The sequence below is a fragment of the Athalia rosae genome, chromosome 3 (genome assembly GCF_917208135.1).
Source record: "Athalia rosae chromosome 3, iyAthRosa1.1, whole genome shotgun sequence".
Classification (NCBI taxonomy): Eukaryota; Metazoa; Arthropoda; class Insecta; order Hymenoptera; family Athaliidae; genus Athalia; species Athalia rosae.
This window is the reverse complement of record NC_064028.1, coordinates 15,680,015-15,695,436: the sequence shown is the minus strand read 5'-3', so window position 1 is coordinate 15,695,436 and position 15,422 is coordinate 15,680,015. Positions and strand designations below refer to the sequence as shown.

The 15,422-nt window shown below is 39.7% G+C and overlaps 1 protein-coding gene across 7 annotated transcripts in view; it reads right to left on the bottom strand.

Moving 5' to 3' along the window:
- Positions 1–15,422, bottom strand: part of LOC105683568 — a 40,702-nt gene that overhangs the window by 5,283 nt on the left and 19,997 nt on the right. For 2 of the 7 annotated variants that reach the window (XM_020850975.2, XM_020850976.2), the window contains 9 exons: positions 12,566–12,900; positions 12,226–12,388; positions 10,436–10,444; positions 8,508–8,653; positions 8,182–8,285; positions 7,632–7,841; positions 2,386–2,505; positions 1,323–1,654; positions 93–218 (listed from right to left, as the gene is read on the bottom strand). In XM_020850975.2, coding sequence (XP_020706634.2) covers positions 93–218; positions 1,323–1,654; positions 2,386–2,505; positions 7,632–7,841; positions 8,182–8,285; positions 8,508–8,653; positions 10,436–10,444; positions 12,226–12,388; positions 12,566–12,614 — 1,259 coding nt within the window. In that variant the 5' untranslated portion in view covers positions 12,615–12,900. The remainder of the gene's footprint in view (positions 1–92; positions 219–1,322; positions 1,655–2,385; positions 2,506–7,631; positions 7,842–8,181; positions 8,286–8,507; positions 8,654–10,435; positions 10,445–12,225; positions 12,389–12,565; positions 12,901–15,422) is intronic. The other 5 variants (XM_048652661.1, XM_048652664.1, XM_048652662.1 and 2 more) reach the window with 5 other exon arrangements.

Genomic DNA, 15,422 nt, shown 5'->3' with positions numbered 1-15,422 from the left:
TCTGGGGGCAGATATTATAATGAATTATAATTGCTGCTGTGATTAGTTCATTGCTATCGAATAATAATTAATGATAATTCAGGCTGTATCACCTTTCGTCCATTGAGGCTGGCTGCCGAACCGGACATCTAACATATTCGTGACTTCCGCCCACACGCCAACCGCCCCCAAAACGTCGAGCCACAAGAGACGTTGCGGTGGTTGCGGTTCCAGAATCCCTAAAATAATTACCGAGTCTGAATGATCGCCGAAGCGTTCAACTTTGTTCACATTATTTTTACTTTCACTCCCCCCCCCCCCCCCCCCCCCCCCCCGACCCCCAGTGATCGAGTGATTCCGTCCAACTGTTCAACCCTTTAATTATCCAAAACTGTAATTAAACTCCCGTCGATATATCCCTACCCGCATTCCTTCGGGGATCGTCGATTACAAATTGGACAAGTATTCGCGTTATATGTATAAGTGCGCCTAGCATGATGTTCGATCGTTTTTTTGTACAGGGTGAGTTATTTTAAAGAAAAACAAGCCTTAATTATGAAATATTTCAATGATAATGTATCAATTTTTATATACCGATCCATGCTAACTTGCCGAAAGCTGGTATATTTCTTTCTGCTAATATATTTCTTTTTTTTATCCTGTTTGTCTTGAAGTCGGTTACGTGGTTTTGGGTGAAAAGATAAACTGTGGGTATGTAAGGTTTTCATCTGAAACAGTCGATATGACATTGATATCTCCTCGGCACTTCCCACGATTGCACCCTCATTTTTTCCAGTTCAACTTCGTTGTTTCTAACGTGTTTCCTCAAATGCTCGATTCATACGGTTCGCGAGATATCAGATTTCAACACTTTATAAATTCACCCTTTACACACATCAAATGTTCACCGAAAGTTAGCCACCCTGACCCCCCCCCCCCCCCCGAGAGCTTTGAATTATTTAAAAACATCACGTCGCGGGTTGACGTTGAACTTCACTATAAAAAGAACCCGTCCGATAAATTATTCATGACTCTTTTCTACTTTGTTGTTTCTTTTTTTCTCCCAATCCTTTTTTCATGTAGTTAAAGGGTTCGGCAAAAGTGTATCCCCCCAAATTGGGTGAATTTAAATAAATCGACGAAATAAACTAAAGGAGAACGCCGTTTTTTTATCCCTCCTAATGAAACTTTTCAGCATTTTGACCTGCAAGCTGCAAGCTCGAACCTCTAGGCGAGCTTTCAGCGTTCTTTCAAATCGAAGGCATAGCGTCGATTCTTCTCGATCGAAGTGAAAAAAAAAAAAAAAAATATTTCCATGCAACCTGTTCGGTATATTTTCAAACCTGAAAGTTTGTTGGTGATAAGGAGATTCTTGTACGGCGATGTCGGATTCCCTGGGGACATTTTCCTGGTTAATCTGTGCGTAAAAGTTAACTTCATCGTCCCTGGTTCTTCGTTGATCCCTGGAGTCACGCTCGTGGTCTCTCGAATTCGCAGAGTTCTTTAGGAAAGTTTCACGGTCGTCGTGGCGGTCGTCTTCCGCAAGATCGTCGCCGATGTTGCGAAGTTCCCTTCGGTCATGTTGACCACTGCTTGAGGTCGCCAATGGCAAATTATCTGCACTGCGAACTTTGCGACAAAGCCTCGAAGTCGAACCGTGACGTCGTACGAATTCCTGGACGAAAATTGACGGAAAATTGAAGACGAACTAACAATAAGACCTTATACGTTAATCTTTTTTGAAAAAAAAAAAAACAAAACACTGTCACCGCGTTTCAAAGAGAGATAATTTTTGTAATTTTTGGTTTTTTCGGTTTTCCCCACACATCGCTCAACGGTATACCGTCAATACTATGAGTATATACCTATGGGTACAATTGAACGGAAATCGATCGATTCTGCGTACTCGATATAGCTGGGCACAGAAGTTCCAACCGGGTTCCATTTTGAGACTCAATTATTTACAGATCAGAGTCGGGGATCATTCATATTTATTAACTTAGCCCGGTAATTTCAGACGGCGTCGTCGTCGTCGTCGTCGTCGTCTTGTTGATGGTTGTGACTCGACTTCTCGTCTACGTACAAGGTACGGCGAACTGCAAAGTACGTTAAACTACCCTACAGTGCTTTCGAATCACCTTGGAATTTTTAACATTTTATTCAATCATTTTCTACCGAACGCTGTTACCGGTTGAAATCCTCTCAACCAAACGGTTAAATTTACAACTATATATTTATGAAAAAACCAAGGAAATAAAAATATATCAAATAGAGAAGAAACTATTGCCCTTTACTCCACATCTAGCTCTATCGCAAGTGAATAATTTCAAACTATTTTTTTCTATGGGTTTCCAAAAACCAAAGTAACAAAACAAAAATAATAAAAAACGACCAAATCTATTTCACCTGGGACAGAAATCCGGCGACGTCTATCGCGCTGTTAACCCGAGGTCTCGTAGGTCTGGGCCACCCCAAACCACCCCCGCTGTCCAGGGAATCGACGTGATGGTTCGACCAGTGCAGATGCTGTAGAAAGAGAGAATATGCTAAATTTTTATCACCGTCACAGAACGAACAAAAAATAATAAGTGAAAAGTAAAAACCAACATACGCGGCTCACGCGGTGCAAAAATAAAATCATATAATCCAAAGAAAACTCGATACATGTAGGTACAGTAGACGAAAATAAACCATTTCATGAGACGGAAAATTACCTCTCACGACTGCATCACAATCGATTCGATCGTATATTGATCTTTGAATTCATTTTTGTTTTCACAAATTTTGTTATTCATTTATTTTTTTTTTTAGCCATAATAGTTCATCTCCCTCGGGGCTTACGATGACCATCGACGCCAAAAATATAATGTATACCTCGTTGTAATATCTGTCCTTGCCCGAGGCGATTCGACATTTTTTTGGTTTTTTTTTTTTTTTTTTTTTTCTCTTACTTTTAATATTCATTATATTCGAAACGTTATTAATTTATCGATCGTTGATGCGTATCCATAGGTATACCGTAAATGAAAAAGAAAATTAAAGAACAGAACGTTGGAAAACGGGAAGAGAATAAAAAAAAAGATATAGAAAAAATCAAACAGACACCGTGCTGTATTGCGAAATACCGCAGCCCTCGGTAATATACACGATATGTTCATACATTAGAAATTCGTGATAACAACAGCTATTATGTGAAACTATTATACATACGTATGTGGAAAACACAAAAGTTGGATTTGCGCAGGTATAGATATACACGTCAATGTATGAAATTTAAATGTAATAATTTTCCTCAGCATATAGAGACGTTGGAGAATGGTCTATTAAACGGAAAAGTTGTATTTACTACGCTCCGTGTGTATACATGTAATATGTATAATAGCATCCGAGTTGATACACGTGGCTCACACATCGATCGGTGCGGGATACACGAATAACGCGAAATAGGCATGTCATCATATTGCGACAATTTGTAATTTGAATTTTTTCCCCAACGAAATTACGAGGAATAAAGAAAATACTGATATTTTCACGGTCTGTCTGTCTGTCTGTGTGTGTCCCGCGTAGTTAAACTAATCGTGATATGAAAACCTGCAAAAGAAAGAAGAAAAAAAAAAATGAATAACGAATCAATAATTGAATAAATATTCGAGCATCACGTGTGCGTACGAAAAAGCGTGATTATATGTACAGCTGCGCTCACTTTGAAAAATTTCGTGATCATTGCAATAAGTACATGAAAACTCTTCTTTTATTTTGCGTTCATATTTTTGCCGGTTTTATGTGCAACGTGATAGAAATTCAAACGTACATATTGTTGTAACATCAATCGATTGGCATAGTATACACATTTTGAACAACAGATAAATTATATGAAAAAAAAAAAAAAAAAAAAAAACATCACGGACGAAGAAATGAAGAATCAAGAGTGCTGTACATTTTAGCGGCTCAGTTTCCAAATTCTTACCCCTCTTCGATTTCACGGAAAAACAAAGGTATCATTGCGTGCACCAAGTTTATTCGCCGCTTCTTTCTTTTTTTGCGATTTCTTTAATCAAAGGATGTATACGAACGAAAGCAATAATAATCAGTGTTCGGTATTTCCGATAATACGTCTGGAATAAAACAAAATCCAATATATTTTCCGGGCGTCCTCGTAAGTATTTTTTAACTTTTACATCAGCGTCGGTTATTTCTGTCTTTCTTTTTTTTTTTCCTTCTCTCTCTTTCGTCAAAAAACATTCACTTGAATTAAAACCGCTCGAAACTTTTGAATTTTTTTTTTTTTTTATCGGACAAAATCGAAGCTGTGTACGTGGAAAAATCAGTACAAAATCGAACGGGGGTTGATAATCAGAATAACGTAATGATGAATAGACGAAATACGACAGCTGCATCGAATTGCTCCGGTGCTGTGCTCCCGCATGTGCAACCGACGTGAAAATTATTGATTAATTTGAAAAACTTTTACGCGTCTAGACGTAACGATCGGAGAAAATATACCGGTCCAAATATTTTTCACTTTTCTCTTCACGGGAAATTCAAACCGTGAATACATTAGACATCTTTTTTTTTTCATTTCCGAAAGATAATTAAGTTGAAAGATTAAAGTATAAGACGCGGAGCTGGAGGAATGAAGAATGGAACCGGGTGGGAGACGAGGGCAAATAACTCGAAAATTGTCGACATTGCGGAATGTATAATTATACAAAATTTTCTTTTTATTTTTTTTCCCTTTTTCTTTTCCGAAACGAGTGAATGTCGACGACGGACACACGATATCGCAGTGTTCGGGAACACCTAGTACACACAGGTATACATATGCCGCGTGCGTGTCGAAGATGCTGTCGATAGAGAAAAAGAGGAGATAGAATTTATGCTGCGAAAAACGCATTATTACGTATAACGCGTGACATGAGTGAGCGAATGTACAATAGATTCGGGGCGAATCGTATGCGATGAGGATAGTAAGAGCGATAACAACGACGATGAGGATGGCGACAGTAACAACAGTGGTAAAGGAGAGCACATGTCGAACGAAAGGTAAAAGTAGAAACAAAAAAAAATAAAGTGAGACACCGAATACAGCTGCATTTATAAATTGTGAAATACTCAATACTCCGTTTAAGAATACTGAATATACCGGTTGTCACGCGATGTCTGCCCTGTGGAGTAGAGCGAATTGACATCCGCAATCGCGGGGATCCCTCGCGCGTCTCGGATAATGGAAGCACTGCTCCAGGACGCAGCAGCCCCCGCCGCCGCACTGAATCGACACACACCACCCACAATTCATTTTAATCGTCACCTTTTCTTCCAGTTCCTTTTTTCTATTACTTCTTCTTTCATACATTCGAAAACATTCTCACGCTCTCTCGCTCTCTCTGTTTCTCTCCTTGACTTCGTTAGCATCGATGTACAGTCAACGTTGTACATATCATATGATCGATGTGGATGAATTTGAAAGAATCAAGTTCGATAATTGTTGCCTCTCGAGGCATACGAGATAATTGTTCATAATTCATCGACATACTCATATTAAAAACGTTTTACACAGTGCGCTGTTTTTCCTTTCTCCCATTTTGTTTTTTTTTCAGGGGCAAGGGGGAGAGGTGAATTTTATAGACGTGATCATTGATAAAGACGTGAAACGTAGGTATAATAATATCTGGACAATTCAGTGCTGTTCACTTATTTAAACTAAATATATATTTTGCAGTAAATCCACACATCACTACGATAACGAAAGCTATTGATATTCATGTATATAATGCAGAGTGGCTGATTTTAAAATTAAAGGAGTTCGATTATACTCGAAAACGATTTATGTATCGCCCTGTTGGAAAATGTTTCAGGCCAAAGCGAAATCGGGTTTCGAAAATGAACGTCAAATTCAGAAATCGGTTTACAACAAGATGGCGTCACTTTATTTGGCAACGCGGTTGATCGCCTTCTTTTTTTCAACTGAATGAAATCCGTTTCTTTGTTACAGATTTACATCACAGCTGGTTCCGATAAGCGAAACGAAAGATAAAAGTCTCAGTTGGTTCAAAGTTGCACAAGCTAACTTCAAGCTCGGTGACCTCAACTGGAACACGTTGAAACGGACATGGCTTGGCAATCGCCATTTTTTTCTTTGTTCGATGTGTACTGAAACCAGCTGTACGATTTTATCATTCGATAGAAAAGCCAAATCCAATTGGAAATAGAGACTGCGATTTTAATTTCTCCAAAATGGCGTCATCTGGTCTCGACCGATTCCACAACTCGTTGCCACAACTCGTTGCTATTCTCGTCTGAATAATTTCTTCTGTTTTTTCTGTTTTTGATTTTTATACGACGAATCGTTTTCTCGATTATCAGTCGAACCCTTCATTTAAAATAGGGAGACCCTGTACATTTATAGGTATACTGTTCGTATAAATGACACGTAATACAGAGCTGCTGTAAATATATATGTATAATATATTTATAGATCAAAATATATGCATACATATATATTCTAAATCACGGTGGATACGTTAATTTTGTATGATGTAATATAATGTAGGTATATGGTATATAGGCAAACACAAAGCGACAATATCGTATATATAACTGCATATACGTATAATATTTACCGACTGCATCTGTCAAATTCAAAACTCCTCTCATCCACGAAAACCCGGACGATCTCTCTAAAATGAAATTAAAGAAAATCGATTTAACTTTGAATCGAAATGTGATTTTTTTCTTTCTTTTTTTGTTTTTCATATAAAAACTGCTTCGCTAATCAATTGTCTTCTCTCTTCAATCAATGACAGTAATAACAATGATGACAATAGTGATAATAACTAAGATCACACACAATTTCTGATAATTATCGATTCGTTCGAACTTCAACAAATTTTTCATCCGCATATTCAATCGAATACCTGTACAGATGAATAAATAACATTATTTTCTCATGTATCTCATTATTTTCAATAAAAAATTTGTGCAGTGCAGCACATTCCTCCATTTATACAATAGATAAATGAACTGAAAAAATAACTAAATAAATATATATATTTATCATCTCCAGCAAACACACATTTTCATCTAACAAAAGCAAAGGCGGGAATGAGACTTTGTTTCGTTTGATAGACGTCGTTACAGAAATATTTATAATCTATAAAACATTTTTTATCTTCTTGTAATTTATATTCTCTGAATATTACAGATAACTCTGTATTACCTGTCATCCACTATGAACATACATACACGTATTGCTAGGGGATAAAATCAATTCCGATTACTTTTTTCGATTCGGTTTTTTCAAATTCACTTTTCCCATTATCGAAGAGCCAAAAAATTTGTTACTATATTCACATACGTTGTACGTAAATATGTAATCCACATTCTAATTCCAACATGTACGGCATTTTCTCTTTCACTCTCTCTACCTCTCTCTCTCTCTCTGCAGTATCATTGCTGGGGTGATGGTCAATTATGCGATTCTCGTTTGGGCATAGTTACATAATTTGGTGGACGTTTTTTTTTTTTTTTGTTTTCAATCAATTAAACTAAGGAACGCTGCAATTTTTGATTGAAAAAACGGAGGCGAAACAAATTGAAAAAAAAAAAGAGGAAAAAAAATGATAAGAAAAAAAAGAAAAGTTCACGACTGATACCTGGGAGCAGGCGTGCTGCGTCGAGTGTTGATTGCAACTAGTGGTAGCAGCGGCGCAAACTCCCGTTCCAGGTACTTTCAGCTGTTCCTTGTAATCGGGCTGGTAGGGAAGAAGCATACGAATTTTTCCCCAACGATTAAAAAACAGGGCGATCGCTCCCGCCCAGACAACCAACACCAGCACTACGATACCGACTTCAACGCCGCGAATCTGGAACAGGAATTTTCCGAGTTGTATAACTATGCGACATAATCAAGCCAACGGCTATGATATGCCGACAATTAAGCTCAGAATTTTCCAAGCTGTAACGCGAGCGTACGAAATTCCTAGATTTTTTACGTTTCTCCGGAGAATTTCTCTAGGGGTGAACAAGGTCGACCCGAAATCTCCTTTCCAGAAGCTCAGAACATTCGTCCGTAAAATCAACACGCTCGTGCGACGCGTCGCCAAATTTACTTCTTCCTTCGTGATTTTTTTCATTCTCTTTCCAAACTCATCAAGTACGCCGCGGAGTTTCACCCTTTCCGATACTCAGCTGTTACACACTGACCTGAATATAGGGCTGCGGTTGTTGGGCAGAAGGTGGAGGCGGAGGGGTCGGACCTCCGGTGACCGCACCTGCTGCGTCCTGCTGCGGGGATGTTCGCGGCGGTTCTGTGAAATAATCAGAAACAAAAAGCAGAATAAAGAGAAAGAGAAATGAGGAAAAAAGAGGCGAAAAGATTGCGGTCACCGAGAAGTTCGATTTTCACGGCAGAGCCGAAGACGCGTAGAACCTTTGGCAATAATTCATCCAGACATAATCTGATCGTCGAACGGATCGACGAACACATCGGAGGGACGGGAATCGAGTTAATTGGATATAATTCAGCTCACCTAAAGTTCGGAAGACGATCGGACGACTGCGCAATTTTTTTCCGGCCCTTACGGCCGTAACAACCAGCTGATATTGCGTGTCAGCTGTAAGACCACTCAGAGTTACCGCTTCGCTGTTCCCAGCAACAACCGCCACCACCCTGTAACTAACCACTTTGACATTATGATGCCATCTTTGCTGATTAATTTATAGGAAGTTCGAGCACTTGGTATACATGTACGTACGTACGTATACTACACGTCGTACGGTATGTAGTAACATATACGGCGTATGCAAACTTGCAATCTGCACTTTCGACTCAAGTGATTATTAACTTGTCGTCTAAACTCTACGTACTCTCGATCGTCTGGGGATAGATTCTTGCGGTTTGATCCCCGGCAGCATCGTAAGAAATTTTTTTTGTACATTTAAGTTCAATTGTTGATTGAATTTTGTCGAGCGAAAAAATGAAAAAAGAAATACAACATCAAATTTACGAACCGCGAGGACTCGAACGCTCCCTGAATAATTTTTTGGATCTGGTCGAAATCTTGATTTTGATAAAAAAAAGAAAAAATTAATTGATGGATTAAAAAAAAAAAAATTCAATTTTCTCATCGACATCGTGGAATCAGCAGGTAGCGGGGCTGAGCCATTCGCCAAATATATCCCGAGATTTTTTCAGCAAAAAAAGGAAAAAATAACGAATCTGACAATTTATTACGGACGTTACTTGAGCGGGAAGGATCAAACCGAATGATCGACCTGACGGATTGGAATAACGTCGTCAGAATCTATGCATGCCTAGGAAGTTCATTTTTTTATTCTTTTCTTACAATCTACAGGGCGTGAAAAGTATTCTATTAATGATGATGGAGATGAAGCACTCGTACTTCCTGGAACTCTATGATATTATATGACCGTGAGATCGATCAATTGCATATAAAGCGTATAAAGTGCATAACAAAAAAACAAACGAACAAATAAAACAGATTCAACTGTGATTATTTCATTACACTAATTTCAGAAAAAAAATTGTTCTTACGTAAGAACGATACACATGTAATATGTATCCGATCACCGAATTCTAATTTCTATCGCGATCTGCTGGTGAAAATTAATAACTCTTGGTGATAATCGAATACTCTCTACAAGGAAATAATCGTGTATCTAATCAAACCTACGTATACCTAATCGTGTGAAGTGAAGCATTGTTGGTCAGGCCGCACACCATAATACCACCTATAGAAGTATATTAAACGAATGGTGAGAAAATTCATGTTATGTACGCGAGTGTTACGTAAACTTTATTATAGGTAACAAGATATTTTTCCCTCGATATAAATAGAACGAATCAAGTTGAAGAGAAATTGATTTTCAGAGAAATTTTATAAAAATTTCCATCTCGCGAGCAGCTAATCACGTTACATCGACGTTGTTGAAATAAAGTGTCGTTTCACAATTAGAAAATAAATTAGCAAAAAATAAAAACAAACACGGCCGGTGATTGAATTTCGAAATACGAAAGAAGAAATGTACGTTTAAAACTGAACAAAAATTTACCATAATTTTGGGTTATAAATTTATAAGCTATAAGAACTATACTGCGAAGGAAATGGAGATTTTTTATTAATTGGTCTACCTAGCAAAAAGTAAATGGCGGGGTGAAGTCGAGGGAAGTAGAACGTAACAAGCGAGCCATCAACATTCACGCTGATTTGAAATAAAAAAAAAAGGCCATGAATTTTGATACGTCTTGATACCGTTGTGATATTTAATTCAAAAAAGCTCTATAAAAATAAAAACACATTATGCCTAATAAAACGTGCTTTTTTCTTGCTTTTTTTTTTCTCTTTCGTTTATTTTTTTTTTTTCTCTCATTTTGCAAGCGGACTAAAAAATGCATGGGGTTTTAGTGATGGATGACATTGTTTTTAATAATTTGTACCTGTCCAGGCTATCGGTGGGGCCCCATCGATGCAAGAAAAATCATGCGTCAGTTATTATTTTTGACTCATTTGATTATTCACTTGTTTATAATGTAAAAAAAAAAAAAAAGGGAAAAAGAATCGAGTAAAAACACATCTATCGTGACATTCACTCCATACGATCTCGTCGTGATACACCAGAGTCATATCGGAGAAACGTGTGAAATATTAGCGCGAGCGGTTAAAATCATTGTAAAGGTCGATGGGCGAAGTTACAGCGGCAAAAGTCGGTCAAAGGTGAGAAAGGAAAATATCAAAGTATCGAACAGCAGGTTCTACCCACTTCTGCAATCAGATTCGGAGACATCGAGGACCTATAAATTCCTGCGCGAACAGAATCCCGAAATATCGATCGCGAACCGAGAATACAACGCAAAAGTTTCTCCGCTGCCGTATATAACGTCTGGTAGCGGATAAAATTTCGTTGTTCGGAAGGAGAAATTAAAAAAGTAAAAGAGAAAAAAAAAAAAAACATAGAGCTCTTCGTCGCGCACATTCGGAGCACCTGAATGCGAGAAGTCCGGTGTCTGCGCGTAACCGTTCGCAAGTACCTACTCGGCTGCACGTCGTAAAATCGCGCCGGTGGTTGAGGAAAATAGAAAATTAATTTTTTACCTCAAGTAATAAAGTACCGGAATTTTCGATTAGGGGTTACAAAAATCACCGCTGTAAAAGTACTCGTGTTTTGTCTGAAATAAATTTCTCGAAGAGAGGAGCATGTGCGAGATTTGATTTTTCCAAGATGGCTTCTGGTATAATTTGACGGACGTTAGTTGAACGGTACTTCGAACGAAGGGTTACATTCGTCCGATTCATTAATCGTCGATCAATCGTCGCTAATTGATTCGAACAGTCTGTTGAGGTTTCGTTTTATTCTACTTTTTCCTTCCGCTAAAAACTTGAACCACTCTTTTTTGATCATCCAATTAAGAGGGGTCTAATTATAACGTGAGGCGTAAGTGGAACCAAAATACGTCACGTTTCACCGATCTAAAATGAAATGAAATTTTCGACTCCCGAAGTTCTTCGAGTACCGGCCTTCCTCTTTTATACAGTATAATAATATAATAACGATATAACGATCTTAGAATTCATTTTATCGCAGGACATTTTCACAAGGTCGTATAATTATGCCGCCTGCCACCACCACGAAATTATTACCAACGATAATTGTATGTTCAAGTTTTTTTTTTTTCTCTTTTTTCACAGATTCAAACCAAGACTAAAAAAAAAAAGAAAAGAAAAAGACAACGAAGAACGAAATATTCTCGCGATATTTACAGCCCCCTCCCGAGAAAAAAGAAAATTTTTTTATAGGTCGTCCAGAGGTGTTTGAAATTTTCATTTAATCCTCACAAATCTTGGTATTTGAGTTACGTTCCATTTTTATTTCACGCACAGAAAATCTGAGAAAGCGTGAGGCGGCGAAACTTTGGCCAGAATGATTAATGATTAGACAAACTTTCTACGAATTTGGGGACGATATCTAAAGAAACACAAAAAAAACTTTTAACTTGCACCTTGAACGACCCCCAAATATTTTTTGCCAACGATTGAAACTTTAATTGCGAGAAATTTTTTTTTTTTTTTTTTAATTCCCTACGTTTCTCGGGGGTTGAAAATTGAAACCAATACCTGTTATACTTGTGAAAAATTAGCACCCTAACGTCACGTAAAATAGAAAAACAGAATAAAATAAATAAATAATTTCGGATCTTGAATTTTTTTAGACGGATTGTTAGGGACGCACCTGGCATCGGTTGGTTTATAGGTAACGTCGTATTTTTCAATTTGATCAACTTGACTGGTGCTCCAGGAGACGCGGACTGAAGTTGGATTGACAAACATCACCGTTATATTCTCTGGAACTCCTGGTATCCCGGGCATCGAACCTTCGAACAAACAAGGATAAGCTGAACGCACACATATATCGATCAGCGACAGAAAATTCCATTTCGATTATCGCAAATGAATTTTCTCTCTGAGTTTCGATTATCTATTGGCTCCTACGTTCTGTATTAACTAATTATTCATCTACTTCATTTCTTCTCTCTCACATCGTTTTCATTCCTCATCCTCTGAGAACTCACCGACGAGGCTAGCTCCTTGCAAAATTAGTATGGTGGCCCAAAGGACCATGCCTCCAGGGTGGCGGGCCAGGACTGGACCGCGCCTCCTTGGAGCTCCACTTTATTTGGTACTTCCGGTCAGCCGAAGTACCCCACCTTCGACCCCTTTGACCTCCACCGTTTCACCCGGACATTCAACTCGTGCATCGATGGACCCAGCCGTATTCCATCCTCTCCTCCTATCGTTCACCCTCTCCCGTCAACTAACCGCAGCCCCGTACGATTCGTTAAAAAATAAACTAACAAAACGAAAAAAAAGTAACGAAAAATGAAAAATAACGAAGAGCCTACAGTATCTGCAACAAAAAAGACATTTCCAAAGTTTCAGATTCGCATTTAAATCGTATCGCATCATCTCATGTACCGAGATATATTTTTCCAGTAAACCGTGAGGATTATGAGTTTATCGGATGGGTGTACGTAGAGACGTAGCATTACGTTACATCGTACGGAAGGTGGTGGTGGTAAGGAAGGGCGGCGGGGAACGCGTTACGGCCTTCGGCCGAAGGCGAGTGGTGGTGTAACGCTACGTAACCGTGTAGGGGTTCCTAATGCGCGGGGGCAGCTCTTCTGTGTGTTGCTTCTGCTTTAGCGTCCAGTCGGTGACATATGTGTACGTACGTACGTACGGGGTGGAGGGTACGAGGTGCATGGCATGGCATGGCACGGCACAAGAACCAACCTCAACTCACGGACAATCGATACCAGAGTGTGTAATTTGCCAAGGAGAATGGTGACACCGGACCGAACGTTGCGCTAGGTGCCTACCTACGTGTATCGGGCGTACGTACTTCTATACGTACGTGGAAGAACGGGTATACATAATCTGACGTCCATACATCACCTACTTTCGTATCTATATTATGCCTACACGTACGTAGGTACGTACGTACGTAACGTATGTACATGCCATGTACACACGGGTGTATAAATCCATTATTGGCCTACACGCGCTGTTTACAGAGGATTGCGCCTTTGGCGATAGCGCCCGCTTCGCGTTGTTCCGTGCAAAGTACTCGAACTTTGGTGGTTCGTTCGTGGCGGCAGTGATCGAAAACGGCAACGAGTCGGGGCGATATCGCCTCGGTCAAGGTGTACTCGCCTAGGATCACCGACCAAACGAAACGGTTCGAAAATACGGGAAGAAGAATCGCCGCGACGTGTTTCAATTTCGCGGTTATTCGCGTTGTCCGGAGAGACAAAGGGGGGTCCGAGAACCCGAGAGAAACGCGATAGAGTTCTCTCTTTTTTCCGTCCTCGGTTCGGATGGCTCAATTTTTTCCTCCACCGAAAGGACGTTCGAGGTATTTATTATTCTAACAGAGCTGTCCGTTCTTGAAAGCTTTGTTTCCGGTTTGGATGGAGAGCGAAATTGATCGGCGGCACCTAGCTTCCAAGGGGTTGATGGTAAAAAGTCGATAAATAGATTTCTTCGCGATAAAATGGCCCGTCAATCCCACGCGGTGATACCTCCGGGTGATTTTAAAATTCAGAACCTTTTTCGAGGTATTTTCATGCACGCATCGACGTTGAAACGACAAAAACGAAAAAAAAGGGGAAGGGAAAAACCTCCGCGATCACAATTCACTTCCCTGTACAGTTGAGGAGTTCTCGAATTCTTCTCGATATTAACCAAACCCTTTTTCCACTCGACCGTTCATCCGTACTGTCTGTAAATAAAATATGCTTTCGCATCTCCGTACTTTCGGTGGTTTATTTTACGTCCACGTCGATGATAACAACGCAAAAGCCACATGTGTTGGGGCGTCTCCGGGAACTCCATGAGGTTTCCATGATAGGCGCCTGCGGCGAAGAAACAAACACCCTGAAATAATAAACTTCGCGGAGTAGCGGGGAATGATTTGTGATACCCGGACGGCTCGGGTCGGCCACAATCGTTAATAACTTAAATCCGCAAACGTTATTCTACACGACACGATGTTATGTGTTATTCGGTGTGCGTTTTTTTTAATTTTGCTTTTACACGACGGAGAGAGGATCCGCAGTTTTTGAATCCGATCCGGTTCGACGTTAATTGACACGATACTGCAACGTGACTTGCGGTGTTACGCGTACGTACGTACGTTCACGTACAGTTATACACGGGTATACGCGGGTAAGCAGGTAGATGTACAATTTTGCAACTTCGTGCAATGTTCAAAACGGACAGGTTGAATTAGAACGATTACTTCCGTTGCAACTCACGCGATCGTGTGTCATGCGGAGTAAGGTTGTTCATATTGTGATGAATATTACGTTCTACTCTGTGTCATTTCCATGCAATTACATTTAAACGAACTCTCGACGATGACGATGACGATGACGATGACGATGACGATGACGATGACTAACGTGACGTCGATCATCGTAGCGCGAGGGTTCGGATGTGGCCCAGGGTACCGCGGGACTCGTCGATATCGAACGATCGATAAGAATCCCTGCTGCAATCCGTGAATCATTATTTCTCTTTCTTCGGACGAGCTTTTAAAAATGATTACTTCTGAAGCACGCTCCTCGGCTTCAACGTTTCACGTTTCAAGTCGTACATCGTCAGAGAACAACCGCCGGCCTTTCAAACTCACTTATACTCTCCCATATATTTTTGAAATACAAAAGCTCTCGCTAAAGCTTCGAGTTTCTCGTCGGCGAAATGTACTCCGTATCTTCCCTTTTTCTTCGCATTAAACGACCCGCGAATGATACGAAACGCAAAATATTTCTCTACTCCTTCGCGATGCAGCCCAGTTGAAGATGAATAATAACACGAGAACCTACTTTTCCTCTTCGGTAGAAGAAAAAAAAAAACAAAAAAGGGTGA